The following is a 14,634-nucleotide window of genomic DNA, read 5'->3' as shown; positions in this document are numbered from 1 at the left end:
AGGATGCCAATACGAGAACAAAAACGCATAAGGCGAACGATATCAAAAGTATCCGAGTCACCAAGAATTCTATCGAGGGACAGGTGACCGCGAGGGGCGGTCGGAAAGCAAGACACACGCTCGTCCTGGAAGTCAGGACATTCAAGAAGGACATGCACGACCGTAAGAGGGACAATGCAACTAGGACAATAAGGAGCAGGGCGGCGCTCCATCAAGTGACCATGGGTTAAGCGAGTATGGCCAATACGCAACCTCGCTAGAGCTGTTTCCCACCGCCGGTTACGGTGGAAGGAGGACGGCCACGAGGAAACACAACATTTAAGAGTACGTAGCTTGTTACCAGTAACAGACAACCAAGAAGCCTGCCAACGGGTAAGGACTGAGGAATGGATAACCGGGTAAAAGTCGGAATACGGAATGCCTTTACGAGAGATGGGACAAGAGCGGACAGCTTCCTTAGCGGCAGCATCCGCACGCTCATTTAAAGACACGCCAATATGGCTGGGAACCCAACAAAACTCAACCGACTTAAATTTACTGTGAACGAGAAACAGCCAATGCTGGATCTCGACAACTACCGGATGAACTGGATTAAAGCACCCGAGAGCCATGAGGGCACTACGAGAGTCAACAACAACCACAAAGGAAGACTGACAACGAGAAAGCAGGAGACGAAGAGCATAGAGAATAGCATAAAGTTCCGCTGTAAAGATGCTAGTCTCCGGAGGCAAGCGACACATATAAGTGCGATCAGGAAAAACAACAGAGTAGCCAACACCGTCCGCTGACTTAGACCCATCGGTGAAGACAGAAACGGAGCGGGAGTGAGAAGAAAAGTGCTCGAGGAAAAGGCGTTTTAGAACTGTAGGAGGGGTAAAAGCTTTAGTGATACGAGTCAAGGATGTACAAAACCGCGGAAGAGGGACCCTCCACGGGGGCAAAGAAGGAACAACACGAGGAGAAACATCAGAAATACGAACGGAAAGAGAATCCTGCAGGCGAGATAACCGGACAGAAAGAGGGAGGTGGTGAAGAGGAACAGGAACCGCAGGAGGGGTAAAAGTTAAAGCACGACAGAGACGAGAGGAAGGATGTTGCAAGGACCGCGCAAGATAGCGAAGACAGTAGCGATCACGGCGGTCCTGGAGAGACAGGAAGCCAGTGTCAACATACAAGCTAAGGACGGGAGTCGAACGAAAGGCACCAGAACTGAGGCGCAACCCAGTATGGTGCAAAGCATCAAGACGGCGAAGAGTAGAAGGAGAAGCAGACGAGTAAGCAGGGCAACCATAATCGAGCTTAGACAGGACGAGAGAGGAATGTAAAGCAAGGAGAGTGCGCCTATCTGCCCCCCAAGAAGTATGGGACAAGACCCGAAGGAGGGTAAGGGACTTAGAGCACTCAACACGGAGGTAAGAGATATGGGGAGACCAAGACAAACGAGTGTCAAGGAATAACCCCAAAAGCTTCGCGGAATCTTTGTATTCAAGGGGATGACCATAAAGTGACAAAGAGGGACGAAGAACAACCCGTTTCCGCGTAAAAGTCATGGCACAAGTCTTAGAAGTAGAGAACTTGAAGCCATGACCTGTGGCCCAAGACGACACGGCATCAATCGCAAGTTGAAGCCGGCGTTGAAGGAGAGGCGAATCATCACCCTGACAACAAAGGGTAAGATCATCGACATAGAGAGCGGAGAAGACACCAGAAGGAAGAGAGGAAAGAAGACCATTGAGGGCAACCAGAAAAAGAGTAGTGCTCAGAACACTACCCTGGGGCACACCTTCGTATTGCTGAAAAGAGGGAGAGAGAGCGGTACCAAGGCGCACCCGAAAGGAACGACGAGAGAGGAAGCTGCGGAGAAAGAGAGGGAGATGACCACGAAGGCCAAAAGAATGAAGTTGAGATAGGATATGATAACGCCAAGTGGTGTCGTAAGCCTTTTCTAGGTCAAAAAGGACGGCAACAACGGAGGTCTTCGCAGCAAAAGCAGTACGTATATAGACCTCCAAGTTCACCAGGACATCTGTCGTGCTGCGGCACTTGCGGAAACCAAATTGAGAAGGGGAGAGGAGGTGATGGTGTTCCAGGAACCACATCAGACGAACGTTAACCATACGTTCAAAGAGTTTGCAGACACAACTTGTGAGAGCAATAGGGCGAAAGTCCTTAGGGGAAGTACCCAGAGACCCCGGTTTGCGAACAGGGAGGACAACGGCATCGAGCCAGTCCTCAGGGACTGACGACGACTCCCAGATCCGATTATACAGACTCAGTAAATACTGAGACGTGCTCGGAGGGAGATGGCGAAGCATCTCATAATGAATACCATCGGAGCCCGCCGCCGTAGAACCGCAGAGGGCCAGGGCAGAACGAAGTTCAGAGAGAGAGAAGGGATCATTATAGGGAAGCTGAAGATGAGTGCAGAAATCTAAAGGACGAGACTCAAGGACAGGTTTACGAAGAAGGAAAGATTGGGGAAGATGAAGACCAGAGCTAACAGAAGAAAAGTGGGAACCCAGTTCGGAAGCGACCTGCAACGGGTCCGCCACAAGAGTATCATGGAGGTGAAGGACCGGTGAAACATCGGGAATGAACTTACCCGCTATCTTGCGGATACGCTTCCAGATCTGGGCCAGAGGGGTTTCGGACGTAATTGTCGAGACATAAGATGCCCAACATTCACGTTTAGCCGTACGGATGGCCCTACGGGCCACCGCACTCGCTTTCCGAAAGAAAAGAAAAGAATCGGTCGTCTGCCTACGGCGGTGCTTCTTCCAGGCTGCACGCTTACAGCGGACAGCCCGAGCACAGTCCGCATTCCACCAGGGAACGCACTTCCGTGGACCCCGAGAGGAAGAGCGAGGAATAGAGCGGAGGGCAGCGTCGAAGACAGTGTCATGAAAAAGGAGGAGAGCGCGAGAGAGGGGCAGAAGGGAGAGGTCAGAGAGAGTAGCACTGAGGGAAAATAGGGTCCAGTCCGCCTTAGCAAACTGCCACCTAGGGAAAGAGAGGGAAGGGCGAAAAGAGAAAAAGGAAACAAGGATGGGGAAATGATCACTTCCATGGAGGTCATCAAGAACCTGCCATGTGAAATCTAAGTAAAGAGAAGAAGAGCAGAGAGAAAGATCAAGACAAGAAAGGGTGCGAGTTCGAGAGTCCAAATGAGTGGGCTCACCAGAATTCAGAAGAGACAGGGAAGAAGAGAGGATAAACGGCTCAAGGAGGCGACCCCGGGTATTCGTCAGAACGTCACCCCAAAGAGAATGACGACAATTGAAGTCACCCAGCAGGAGCACAGGCTCCGGCAAGGAGTCTAGGAGGTGTTTCAAATCAGGAAGAGAGAGCGGGACACTCGGGGGGAGATAAATGGAACAAACTGTGTACCATTTCCCCACAAAGATACGAGCAGCAGAACAATGGAGAGGCGAAGGAAAAAGTAAAGGAACAAAGGGAACATCAGCCCGAATCAAGAGAGCAGAAGAATTAGAAGCCCCAGCAATGGCTGGGGGGGGGGGGAGAAAGGAATAGCCACGAAAACGACCAGGACGAGCACCAAGCATCGGCTCCTGGAGACAGACACAAAGGGGCGAAAACCGCGAAACCAGAAGTTGGAGTTCGAGGAAATTGGCGTAATAACCTCGAACGTTCCATTGAAGAATGGACAACGACGAGAAGAGAAAGGACAAAAACAGAGAACAAGGAAGAAACAAAGGCGAAAGACCAACAGAGCACGTTAAAGAATATCAGGGTCGGGATCAGGGTCAGCAAAGTCAGGGTTAGGGGGCATGGGTAAACTGAGCAAAGACGGAGGGAAGGAAACGGGAGAACAGATCAGAGGTGGGCGGGCAGGGTCCGGAGGAGGAGGAGGAGGAGGAGGAGGAGACAACGGAGAGGAGCAGTCAAGGACAGCAGCAGGAAGAGGGGGAGTAGAAAGAGAGGAGCGCACCCCAGCAAGAGCAGCAACCGAAAGGGAAGCAGGGGCCAAAGAAACCTCCATAGCAGGAACAGGGGGTGCAAGCACTGAAACGGGAGTGGAAGGAGCAACAGAGCCAGAAGGAGGAGCTGAGGAAGAAAGCGAAGCCTTCTTACCCGCCGGGGAAGAGGAAGGAGAGGAGCCAGGCTTACGCTTCTGACTTAAAGAGACCGGTGTCCCAGCAACTACGTACCGGGCAACGGATTCCAGTGTCTCAACAGGAGAAGCCGAACGAGAGCACACACGACGGCCGTTAGGAGAGCGATGGACATCCGCCCGCACCGACAGGCGGCGGGGAGAGCCGATAGATGGAGGAAGAGGATGGGAAGGAGGATCGGAGGGGGACGAGGAAGGAGACACAGAAGACACGACAGACCGGGTAGAAGGAAGGGGAACCCCAGACAGAGGACCAGGAGGAGGATCCTTCGGGAGAGAACCCAAAGGGACAGAGGAGGGGGCAGTGGGCGCATCAGGGTCCAAGGCCTGGAAACGGTTGTGAGTCTGAGGAAGGCGGGAAGGACGAGGAGAGGAAGAGCGCAACACGCGAGCATAAGAGATATTAGCATAAGGCGGGAGCCGGCGAACCTGGCGCCTCGCCTCAGGAAAAGATAAACGCTCCCGGTGCTTCAAGTTGAGGACGGCTGCCTCAAGCTTGTAATGGACACACGCACGGGAGAAGGTAGGATGGGCCTCACCGCAGTTGAGGCAACGAGCCTGGGGAGAAGCGCACTCCGACTTAGAGTGACCTTCGCCACCACACAAAGGACAGAGAGAGACAGTCCCGGAGCAGCGGAGGGCACCATGCCCAAACCTCCAGCACTTGTTGCAGAGCCGAGGAGAAGGAATGTACTCCTGGACAGAGCACCTGGCACCAGCAAGAATGACAGAGGGTGGAAGGGTCCTACCATCAAAGGTAATCTTCACAACCCGGAGGGGTTGACGGCGACTACCACGAGGGGGACGAGTAAACGTGTCCACCTGGAGAATAGAATGGCCCTGGGCAGCGAGGATATGTCGAATATCGTCGTGGCAGTCTCGTAGGTCCCGAACACCGGTCGCAACATGGGGCGGGAGCAAAATAGTGCCAACACTGGCATTCAACTGAACGTTCTTCGAGACCCGAACGGGGGTCTCGCCAAGGCAGGATAAGGCAGCCAGCATCCTGAGAAGGAGCAGCAACGACACGCGTACCGAGACGAGTGGGGTTAAAAGTAATGGAGGCATCCACGGAATCAATGAGATGTCGATGAAGGGAGAAATCGTCAGGAGGCGCAGAATCAAGAGGGAGGAGATCAAAATATTTGGCCCACGAAGCGGGACCAAACAAGGCTTGATAGGTAGCAGAACTGGAAGGAATCGAGCGAGGGCGGCCGTGACGAGAACGGCGGTGAGAACCCCCAGAGAGAGAGGGGTTAAAAGGCGCAGTAGTTACAACTAGAGAAGGAGCCGCACCAGGGGACGAGGTAGTCACCACTGGGGGCTTGGGGCTCGACCCAACCACAGAGGAGGGAGGGGAGCCAGGGGAAGGAGTCAGAGAGGCCAAAGGAGGAGCAAGGTCGGGGCCCAATGCAGCGGAGGCTACAGAGCCCGGTCTTCCAATACGGACCGACTCGGGGGCTTGGTCGCCCACCCCACGAGCCTGAAAAGGTAAGCCAGAAGCAGCCGAAACAGGGGTTATCATCTTGACGAAATTACGAATTCACTCACGAATGTGCCCCCACACCCACCATGGAGCCACAATTAGAGGCAGGACACCCAACAAGAAGCTATCGCCGATCTTGTCGGGGCCTCCTAGGGGTGCGTCGTGAGTATACGCCCCACAAACGCCACCTTAAGAAACCGACAGTCCGTCGAGATCGGGTTCAGTGACGAAGTGGGGATTGACAATAAAAGGTTCCCCTCGCTCTCGACGTCGGGTACTGCAGTTCTACGGGTGCAAGAGTATGCCTCCTCAAGCACCCGGGCGTCAAAGTAGAAGAAGTCCAAGGGAAGAACCAGAACGAGCAAAAGGTCGGCAGGAAACGGCAAGCAGATAGGAGAAGAGGGGGGAGAAAAACGAAACAGAAGGAAAAGGAAAAGATGCCCAGCAGAATTGGAGAGGACGGCAGCAGGAGCACAAGGCTAGAAAAGGACAGAGGACTGTCCCAAGGAGCATCACACTCCGGCAGCCGCCCACTAAGCCCCCAGACGGCGACAACGAGCTGAGCGGGGAGGGGGACCCTTTTGGAAACGCATGGAAACGCAACACTTGGATTGACCCGATTGACAGACTGGTTATATTCCAACAGGGTCTGAGATCCTGGGATCCTGATTGCCAGGATCAGGTTTTCAAGGGAAACTATTATGTTTAGTATGTCACCTATGCACATATTTAATAAGTCAATATTGACTTATTAAATTTGCGAGAACGGGTTGCCTTATGAGGATATTCTCAAGAACACGAGAATGAATAAATTGCAAAGCTCCAGGTACCTCATGCCAATGAGTCTGAATGGTGTGATAACTGGGCATTCGGTGATGTGGTGTGGGAGATCATGCCCCAGTTCCTGCTCACAGAGTTTGTGCCTGGAGTGCTGAGGAGTAACAAAGATAAAGTTGAATTAGACTTAGGTATCCCCATCTCTGCTGTCAAAACTATAACGTTCCAAATACTCAGGTCTGATAGGAAAGAAATTACCGACTCCCAACGACCTGAAAGCACTAGTATAAAAAGTTATGATTTGTTCAGGTCTGAAACCTATATTTATGGGCATTACAAAATGTCCACCAGACTGTGCGACACAGTGGTTGCCAGGATCAGGTTGGGTTATCGTTACCTGTGGCAGGTGGCTACCGTTACCTGTGGCAGGTGGCTACCGTTACCTGTGGCAGGTGGCTACCGTTACCTGTGGCAAATGGCTACCGTTACCTGTGGCAGGTGGCTACAGGTGACGGGTCTCTCAATCCAATTCTGACGCTACAGATACGTGATTACACAGTTATATAAGTCCTGCTCCTCATTTGATCTTCGTTTACCTGTCATTTTAGACCCCCCCTATCTGTCTTATATATCTCTCTTTTATAAGTTCTCTCTGTGTCTCCCTCTTTAACATGTCCTCTCTCTCTCTCTCCTGACGCTGTAGGAGCACTGACCGGTCAAACAATAACATTGTTCTAAGGGAGGAGAAATCTGGTGAAGGTCAGTTACAGCCTGAAAGTCCTTTGACGTTTCTCCTGCCACGCTGTACGATGACCCCGGCCAGTCTGATCCCAGCTGTATGTACCAACACCTTTGGTGCGCATGATTTGAACACCTTTGGTATCCGTATAGTGTGTATTCACCTAGTTGTATTCACCTAGTTGTATTCACCTAGTTGTTCTTGCGGGGGTTGAGCTCTGCTCTTTGGGTCCGCCTCTCAACTGTCAATAAACTGTTTCTAACTACTACTACTATTTTTTTAACACCACACACCCACACATACACACCAGGAAGCAGCCCATGACTAACTCCCAGGTACCTATTTACTGCTAGGTAACAGGAGCATAGGGTGAAAGAAACTCTGCCCATTGCTTCTCGCCGGCGCCAGGGATCGAATCCAGGACCACATAATCGTGACCAGCGTGCTGTCCGCTCGGTCACCGGCTCCCTTCACACACATTGTGTGCGTGTGTGTGTGTGTTGACTCTGAGGGGCTAAATACACACAACACACGTAAAGTAACAGGGAACGAGCAACATGAAATCAGTTGAGGAAGTGTTTGTCATATTTTGCTGAAATAACAACTCCAGAGGAAGGACTCGACCCGTCGCTCTGTGAAGCGGTGAGGCGACACCCTGAAGTATGATGATACAGACGACTCTATGTGATGAAGCAGACTCTTCGTGATAAAGCAGACTCTTCGTGCTGAAGCAGACTCTTCGTGATGAAGCAGACTCTTCGTGCTGAAGCAGACTCTTCGTGCTGAAACAGACTCTTCGTGATGAAGCAGACTCTTCGTGCTGAAACAGACTCTTCGTGATGAAGCAGACTCTTCGTGCTGAAACAGACTCTTCGTGATGAAGCAGACTGTAGAGTGAAAGGATTGTAGCGTATGTTTTGAGCATCCGAGTATCGTTGATATTCTTTTCCTACATGGGGTCTCATGTTTACTGTGAGCTGGTGCCTCACTCCCAGGGAAAGTGGTGTGTGTGGGGCTCTGGTAATGATGGGGTGACTTGCAGAGCCACCGAGAGGCGCACACACACGTACGTCAGACCCCCCCCCCCCCCACACACGAGGCCTGACGGCTGAGTGGACAATGCTCGGGATTCGTAGTCCTAGGATCTGGGGATCGATCCCAGCGGAGGCGGAAACAAATGGGCAGAATTTCTTTCATCTGATGATCCTCTTCACCTAGCAGCAAATAGGTATCTGGGAGTTAGACAGCTGCTACGGGCTTCTTCATGTGTGTGTGTGTGTGTGTGTGTGTGTGTGTGTGTGTGTGTGTGTGTGTGTGTGTGTGTGTGTGTGTGTGTGTGTGTGTGTGTGTGTGTGTGGAAAAAATCAGTTGATTGATTGACAGTTGAGAGGTAGGCCCAAAGAGCCAGAACTCAACCCCCGCAAGCACAACTAGGCGAGTACAAATAGATGACAAGGAGCTGGGATAGGACGAAGGGAAGGAACGCTGCCCATGGGGAACACAGAGCGCCAGGGGATTCACGGGAGGCATCTCCCGTCACGCAGGGTGCCCTCGCACCTCTACAAATCTCCAGTATCATCTATTGATACTGGTAATGGCTCAAGAGGGCCACCACTTACGGGCTATTCATGCCCGTGCTACCTTTTGGGTGGCTTAATCCTCATCAATCAATCACAAGAAACAAGGGATACATCTCCCGTCACGCAGGGTGCAGTCGCACCTCCACAGATCTCCAGTATCATCTATTGATACTGTTAATGGTTCAAGAGGACTACCACTTACGGGCTATTCATGCCCGTGCTACCTTTTGGGTGGCTTAATCTTCATCTATCAATCACAAGAAAATCAACACCGGAACAATGGACTACGTAACGAATAAACTTAAAGAAGCTCAAGAAAAATTCCTACCACCACTAAGGGTTAAAGGAAGAAGACGAGCATTAGCTCATAGTTCAACCGACAGTGGCTGGAGGCGAAGGAAGACATAAAGACAACATCTAAGAAATTCAGAGAACACAGAAGGAAATCACAGACACCAGCAGCGTAGCGGAGAAGCAGTACGGGAATGACACCGCCCACAACGCCAAGTCTCGGCCTTAACTGTTCCATAGTCACATTAGAATCACGATGACTGGACGACCAGGTGATGACACTTGACAAAGGGGAGGAAAGACGCTACGGAGAATGATAAGGAGGTATGCGAGGAACTTAATAAATGTCCCCCAGGAAGTATTCAAGCTTGAGCCTAATCTGCCACTAGAGCCGAGAACCCAAACCGAACGGGCAGGCCAGAAGAGGCAAGAAAACAACTACAGAAACCTAAGATGATAAAAGCTGTAGAAGAATATCATCTTAAATACTAAAGCAGGCAGCTGAAGCATTTCGCAATCCCCCCCCCCCCCCTTGTCATAATATTTTATTTCAAGAAACGAAACTTCCATACGACTGGAAAACGGCTAATGTGGTACCAGTCAACAAGAAAGGGACAAGACAAGAACGTTACACCACAGACCTGTATCTACGACTAAACCTGTATCACTAACAAGTGTCCCCTGCAGGTTGCGAGAGAAACTGATCCAAAGCAGACTAGTAGAACATTTATAGTACCTCAATTTAGTCCCCAAATTCCAGCACATATTTAGCAAAGGAAACGCCTGCTCGACAAACTTATTAAAGTTCTACATTAAGATGACAGAAACCAAACAAGAGAAAGATGGGCAGACTAAAACTCACTTCGTGTCAACTAGCCCCGTCTCACGTTCCTTGAGCAACCATTCTCATATAATTACACTCGTGAAGGAGGTTAGAGTACTTCCAGATTGAAATTTTACCCCCATCCATATGGCCATGGAAAATGACAGACAATATGATCCTCACCCTCAAGCAGCACAGAACGCTTCAGACAAAACATTTTTGACGTGTGCCTAACTGAATAGTGATTCCAGATATGGTTCTTACCAATCACTGACGACTTTCTGAATTCCATGACGAAATATAATTGCATTTTTTTTTTGCCTGTTCAGGTTGGTAATGGGTGAGAGTGGAACGAAGGGCGAGCCGTGGCAGCCGGCATATGAGGACTGTGCCAGTCTCCAGCCGGGGCGACCCGCCCAGCACGACTTCCAGCCGGGGCGACCCGCCCAGCACGACTTCCAGCCGGGGCGACCCGCCTAGCACGACTTCCAGCCGGGGCGACCCGCCTAGCACGACTTCCAGCCGGGGCGACCCGCCTAGCACGACTTCCAGCCGGGGCGACCCGCCCAGCACGACTTCCAGCCGGGGCGACCCGCCTAGCACGACTTCCAGCCGGGGCGACCCGCCCAGCACACGTCCAGCCGAGGAGGTTGGAAGTAACATCAGGTAGTGATGAAGGGAAGGTGGGGAATGTGGTGAAGGGCGGAAAATGTGTAACTAGATAAAGTGTTGAAGGTTGAGTGTAGTGAAAATGCTTACAGTAAAGATACTGTGTAGTGAAGATATGACCCCAATCACCAGGGGCAACGCCGGGTATCCCCCGCTAGTAGACATTATGTCAATATAATGATTGGAATCGCCAGCTCCAACCATGTTGTACCATCGTACAGATTCACTGATTTGTTCTTCTCTCCTCCTTTCCTCAGTAACCTTGTCACGGTGATGTTGCCTGACAATACCTCTAATTTGTAGAAGAGTCTTGGGTATGAAGTATTCAATATGGTCTCCTTCAACGCCTTCAGCAGCCAGCACATCTGCTCATTCATTCCCACATATTCCAACATGGGAGGGGATCCATAGAAATTTTACGACTCTTCCCTGATTGGTTAGTATTCTCACAGCTCTCTTGATTTTAGCGACTATCGCAAGATTTTCTGCACTATTTTTACTAAATACTTTGTAGCGCTGCTTTTGAATCAGCGCAGATCACGGCATCATTAGTGTTTCGTTCAAGGAATCTTAACGCCATAACGATGACAATTAACTCCACTTGCGTTGAAGAGGCTTAGTTCTCAATACGTACTTGTTCTCCATTTTCGAATTGAAAGGCATTATTCCTAATTGCAGTGTATGCTGCACCAGCCCTGACATTGACAGGGTTAGATGACCCATCAGTGTAGATTTGATTTAACTCATTTCCGGCTTCTTGTAAAATCTTACAAGCTTTTAATCTTACAAATTTAAAATCTTACAAATTTACAAGCTTCTTGTAAAATCAAAATTAAGGTTTACTCTATGAGGAACAACATTAAGGTATGCTGTTTGAGATACAGTATATTGCCTCTCATTCAGTATAAAGGTATACAATAACATTTAATAAGCAGGTTTGCTATAATGGGTATAATATACACGGCAAATACTATCCATAATTTATTTTCATATAAATTTCCACTAACATTACACATAATAAAATCTTATATCAAAACTACAACATACATTCAAAATAAAGCATGAATCTATAATCCAACCGGAAGTCTCACTCACCTGGGAATGAAATCTGTGTAAATAAACGCACAAAATTGAAACACTAAAATCAATTAAAATATATATTTTACGCTAATAAACCTAAAAAAATGGTCCTACATAAATTTAAGTAAATAAAAAAATGATATGTAGATGTAACACGAGAATGTAGGAATATGTTAGAATAGCATGATATTGTTAAACAAAATCTACATCTCTGTTTTCTGCATTTTTCTATACGTAAAATTAGGCATAAAAAGCTGGTATGTATATACAATATTTATATGTATGTAATAATTTTCTTCCACCTCCATAAAAATCTATATAAACATTTACACCCATTTTTTTTGTTTTTGTTAATAAATTTTATGTTGGCTATTTACTATTCAGTCTCGCCGTTCTGAGCTTAAGCTCCGCAAAATGCAGCTTGATTCAAGAAGCACAACAAATTTTTTTTGGGGGGTGGGTGAGACGGGAGGGAATCCTGACCTAAGCGTCCCCAAACCAACCTAACGCAGTATCACCTAGCCTACCTAAACCAGTCTTTCCTTATCTAATCTAACGTATAGATCTCTCCTAGCAAACCTAGCGTACCACTGCCTTGCCTAAAAGCTTAGGTGAGATCCCGAGCACGACCGTGCTGAGCGATGCTCTCTTGTTCCTCCCTCAAGACCGCCGAGCCAGGCGGCGACGTTGACGGTATCCTTGCCTGAGGCCACCGTCTCAACGCTCAGATGGGGTGCAACAATAAGAATTTTCAACATAAGAATTCCATTCGTTCATGTGCTAGAGAGAAGTATTCCGGATATTAGTTGCGTCAAGAATAGTCGCCCGGAGTGACTAAGGGCCTCTGTCTTGGAGCCTGTGATAATACACATAAAATGCAAATTCCACCATGAGGGTCATGACTATGGGCGTGTGGGCGTAGTGAGCGGCGTAGTAGATAGGCAGGTTGTGGTGGATATCTATAGTGTTGACGGGGCTGTTGTGGGCGAGGAGGGCGTCCACCAGATGAGTGTGGCCCCACTTGCAGGCGTAGGCGAGGGCTGTGCGGCCGTGGGCGTCCCGGCAGCCCGACGATGCTCCAGCCTCCAGCAGTAGTCGCAAGAGTCGCTCGTGGCCGCAGGCGGCAGCTAGCATGAGGGGCGTCACCCCCTGCTCCCCTTCCAGGTGCGGATCAGCACCTCGCTCCAGGAGCCTCTCAACGACGGCCAGCGTCATGTCGCTTCCTGAACGGAAGTAGTACAGGAGCTCGGCCATGAGAGACGGGGTGTTGAGGGTGGAGAATACGTCGTGGGTGTTGAAGTAGTCCCACGGCAGTAGGGCGTCGTGCAGCGCCGACACGCCCATGTCGTTGACTGCAGCAGCAATAGCGCCCTTGTCAAGCAACAGGTGTGTGGCAGCGTAGCTCTTGCAGCGAACGGAAGTTTGCAGAGGCGTGTTGCCCTGGCCGTCCCTGGCTTCCAAGTCGGCACCGTGCTCCAGGAGCAGGCGTGCCAGCTCGGGACGACTCCCCATGACCTGGTGGTGCAGCGGCGTGTTGCCGTCCCTGGCCGCCAGCCTCGGGTCGGCGCCGTGCTGCAGCAGCCTCGTCAGCACCGTCGTGGACACTGCGCTCATGAGCGCAGTACACCCGCTCCTGCTCTGTGTGTTGACGCTGGCCTTGGCCGCCAGCAACTCTGCGATCACTTCCTCAGCGTCGGCATCTGCGGCCTTGATGAGCGCAGTCTCCCCTCTGTCATCCGTCATGTCCGGATCTGCGCCTGCGGCCAGCAGCGACCGCACCATTTCCCTCTCGCGGATGACAGCAGAGGCCATGAGCGGGGTGAACCCTCTGCGGTTTCTGAAATTCACGTGAGCGCCATGTTTCAGCAGCAGGTTAACGCAGGCCAGGGATCTCTGCATGCCGATCCCGTTGCTGCGCCCTGCAGCCCACATTAGAGCAGAATTCCCATCGTTGGAGGGTGTGTTTGGGTCTGCTCCTCGATTCAGCAGCAGGCGCGCGCACTCAAGCTGCCGATAGTGAACAGCGTTCAACAAGGGCGTCTCGTCACTACAACCACAGATATTGACATCTGCGCCTTTATCCAGCATGAGGCTCACCAGGTCGCTACTGCCGGCGATCACCAGCAGCGATACGAGGGGGGTTCCCTGTGGGTCTCTGGTGTCCGGCGACGCCCCAGCTTCCAGTAGCAGCCTCACCAGATTCTCCCAACGGTCCGACGTGGTCGTGGAGAGGAGGAGAGTGACGGGCGTGTGTCCCCCGATCAGCGTCAGGTTGGGGTCCACGCCCTCCTCCAGGCATGCCCTCAGCAAGCCCTCGTCACACGCTACGAACGCTCGCGCCAGCCTGGTGGCTACATCGTCGCCGAAGCGTGGCGCCTTCTGCAGCGTCCCAGACAGCCCGTCCCTGATGGCGGAGCTGAGGGGCAGCATGGCTGGCTCGTTCAGCCCCTCGGCTCCATCTGACACACTAATGTCATTGACCAATCATTAGTTATCAGTGAAGCACGAAGATAGTCAATAGATTATACCAAGCTATCAACACCGCAGTCCGAGGCACTATGATAAAAGGAAACTCCTTAAACTAGTGACCCGAGAGTCCAGTGCGTAGGGAGGCACCGAGTGCGACGGTGCCAGTGGCACAACTAGGGACCAAATTAGAGTAGGGCAGGTAGTGTGATGGGGGCGCCAGCGTGCTATTTATACGGGTGGCACCAGCGAGGAGTCCTTATTACGCTCACTACGCATACACATCATACTACTAAGCATGTTAACGTTATTTTGCCTATTTATATATATTTTGTGTAAATTACAGCGTAATATGCTTACCGTATCAGTGTCCAGTGTAAGGTTGACACGTGTTTCTACTATAATTATCCTCTCAAGTCTCGGGCAAAGTCTCTGTTTAACCTCAGCACTTATTAAGCACTTTATACTAAATGCACCAAGCCGTTAAGGCTTTAGCACTGTCCATGGTGCAGGATATTCACAAGGTCTCGAGTATCCTTAAATATAATCTATAACGCCAACATTCAATAATGAACGAAGGATCAATACAAT

At 50.6% G+C, this 14,634-nt stretch overlaps 1 protein-coding gene across 1 annotated transcript; it reads right to left on the bottom strand.

Annotated features, from left to right (window-relative positions):
* Positions 1-11,465: 11,465 nt before the first annotated feature.
* LOC123768413 (ankyrin-1-like) lies at positions 11,466-14,099 on the bottom strand. The gene has a single exon (XM_045758906.2). It carries the CDS (start codon positions 14,005-14,007, stop codon positions 12,412-12,414), a length of 1,596 nt encoding a protein of 531 aa, XP_045614862.2. The 5' UTR covers positions 14,008-14,099; the 3' UTR covers positions 11,466-12,411.
* Between the last annotated feature and the right edge of the window lie 535 nt (positions 14,100-14,634).

The sequence above is a fragment of the Procambarus clarkii genome, chromosome 35 (genome assembly GCF_040958095.1).
Source record: "Procambarus clarkii isolate CNS0578487 chromosome 35, FALCON_Pclarkii_2.0, whole genome shotgun sequence".
NCBI classification, from domain to species: Eukaryota; Metazoa; Arthropoda; class Malacostraca; order Decapoda; family Cambaridae; genus Procambarus; species Procambarus clarkii.
This window is presented reverse-complemented; position numbering and strand designations above follow the sequence as displayed.

Coding starts and splice junctions, on each gene's coding strand:
- LOC123768413 (XM_045758906.2), bottom strand. CDS start 14,007: ATGCTGCCCCTCAGCTCCGCCATCAGGGACGGGCTGTCTGGGACGCTG.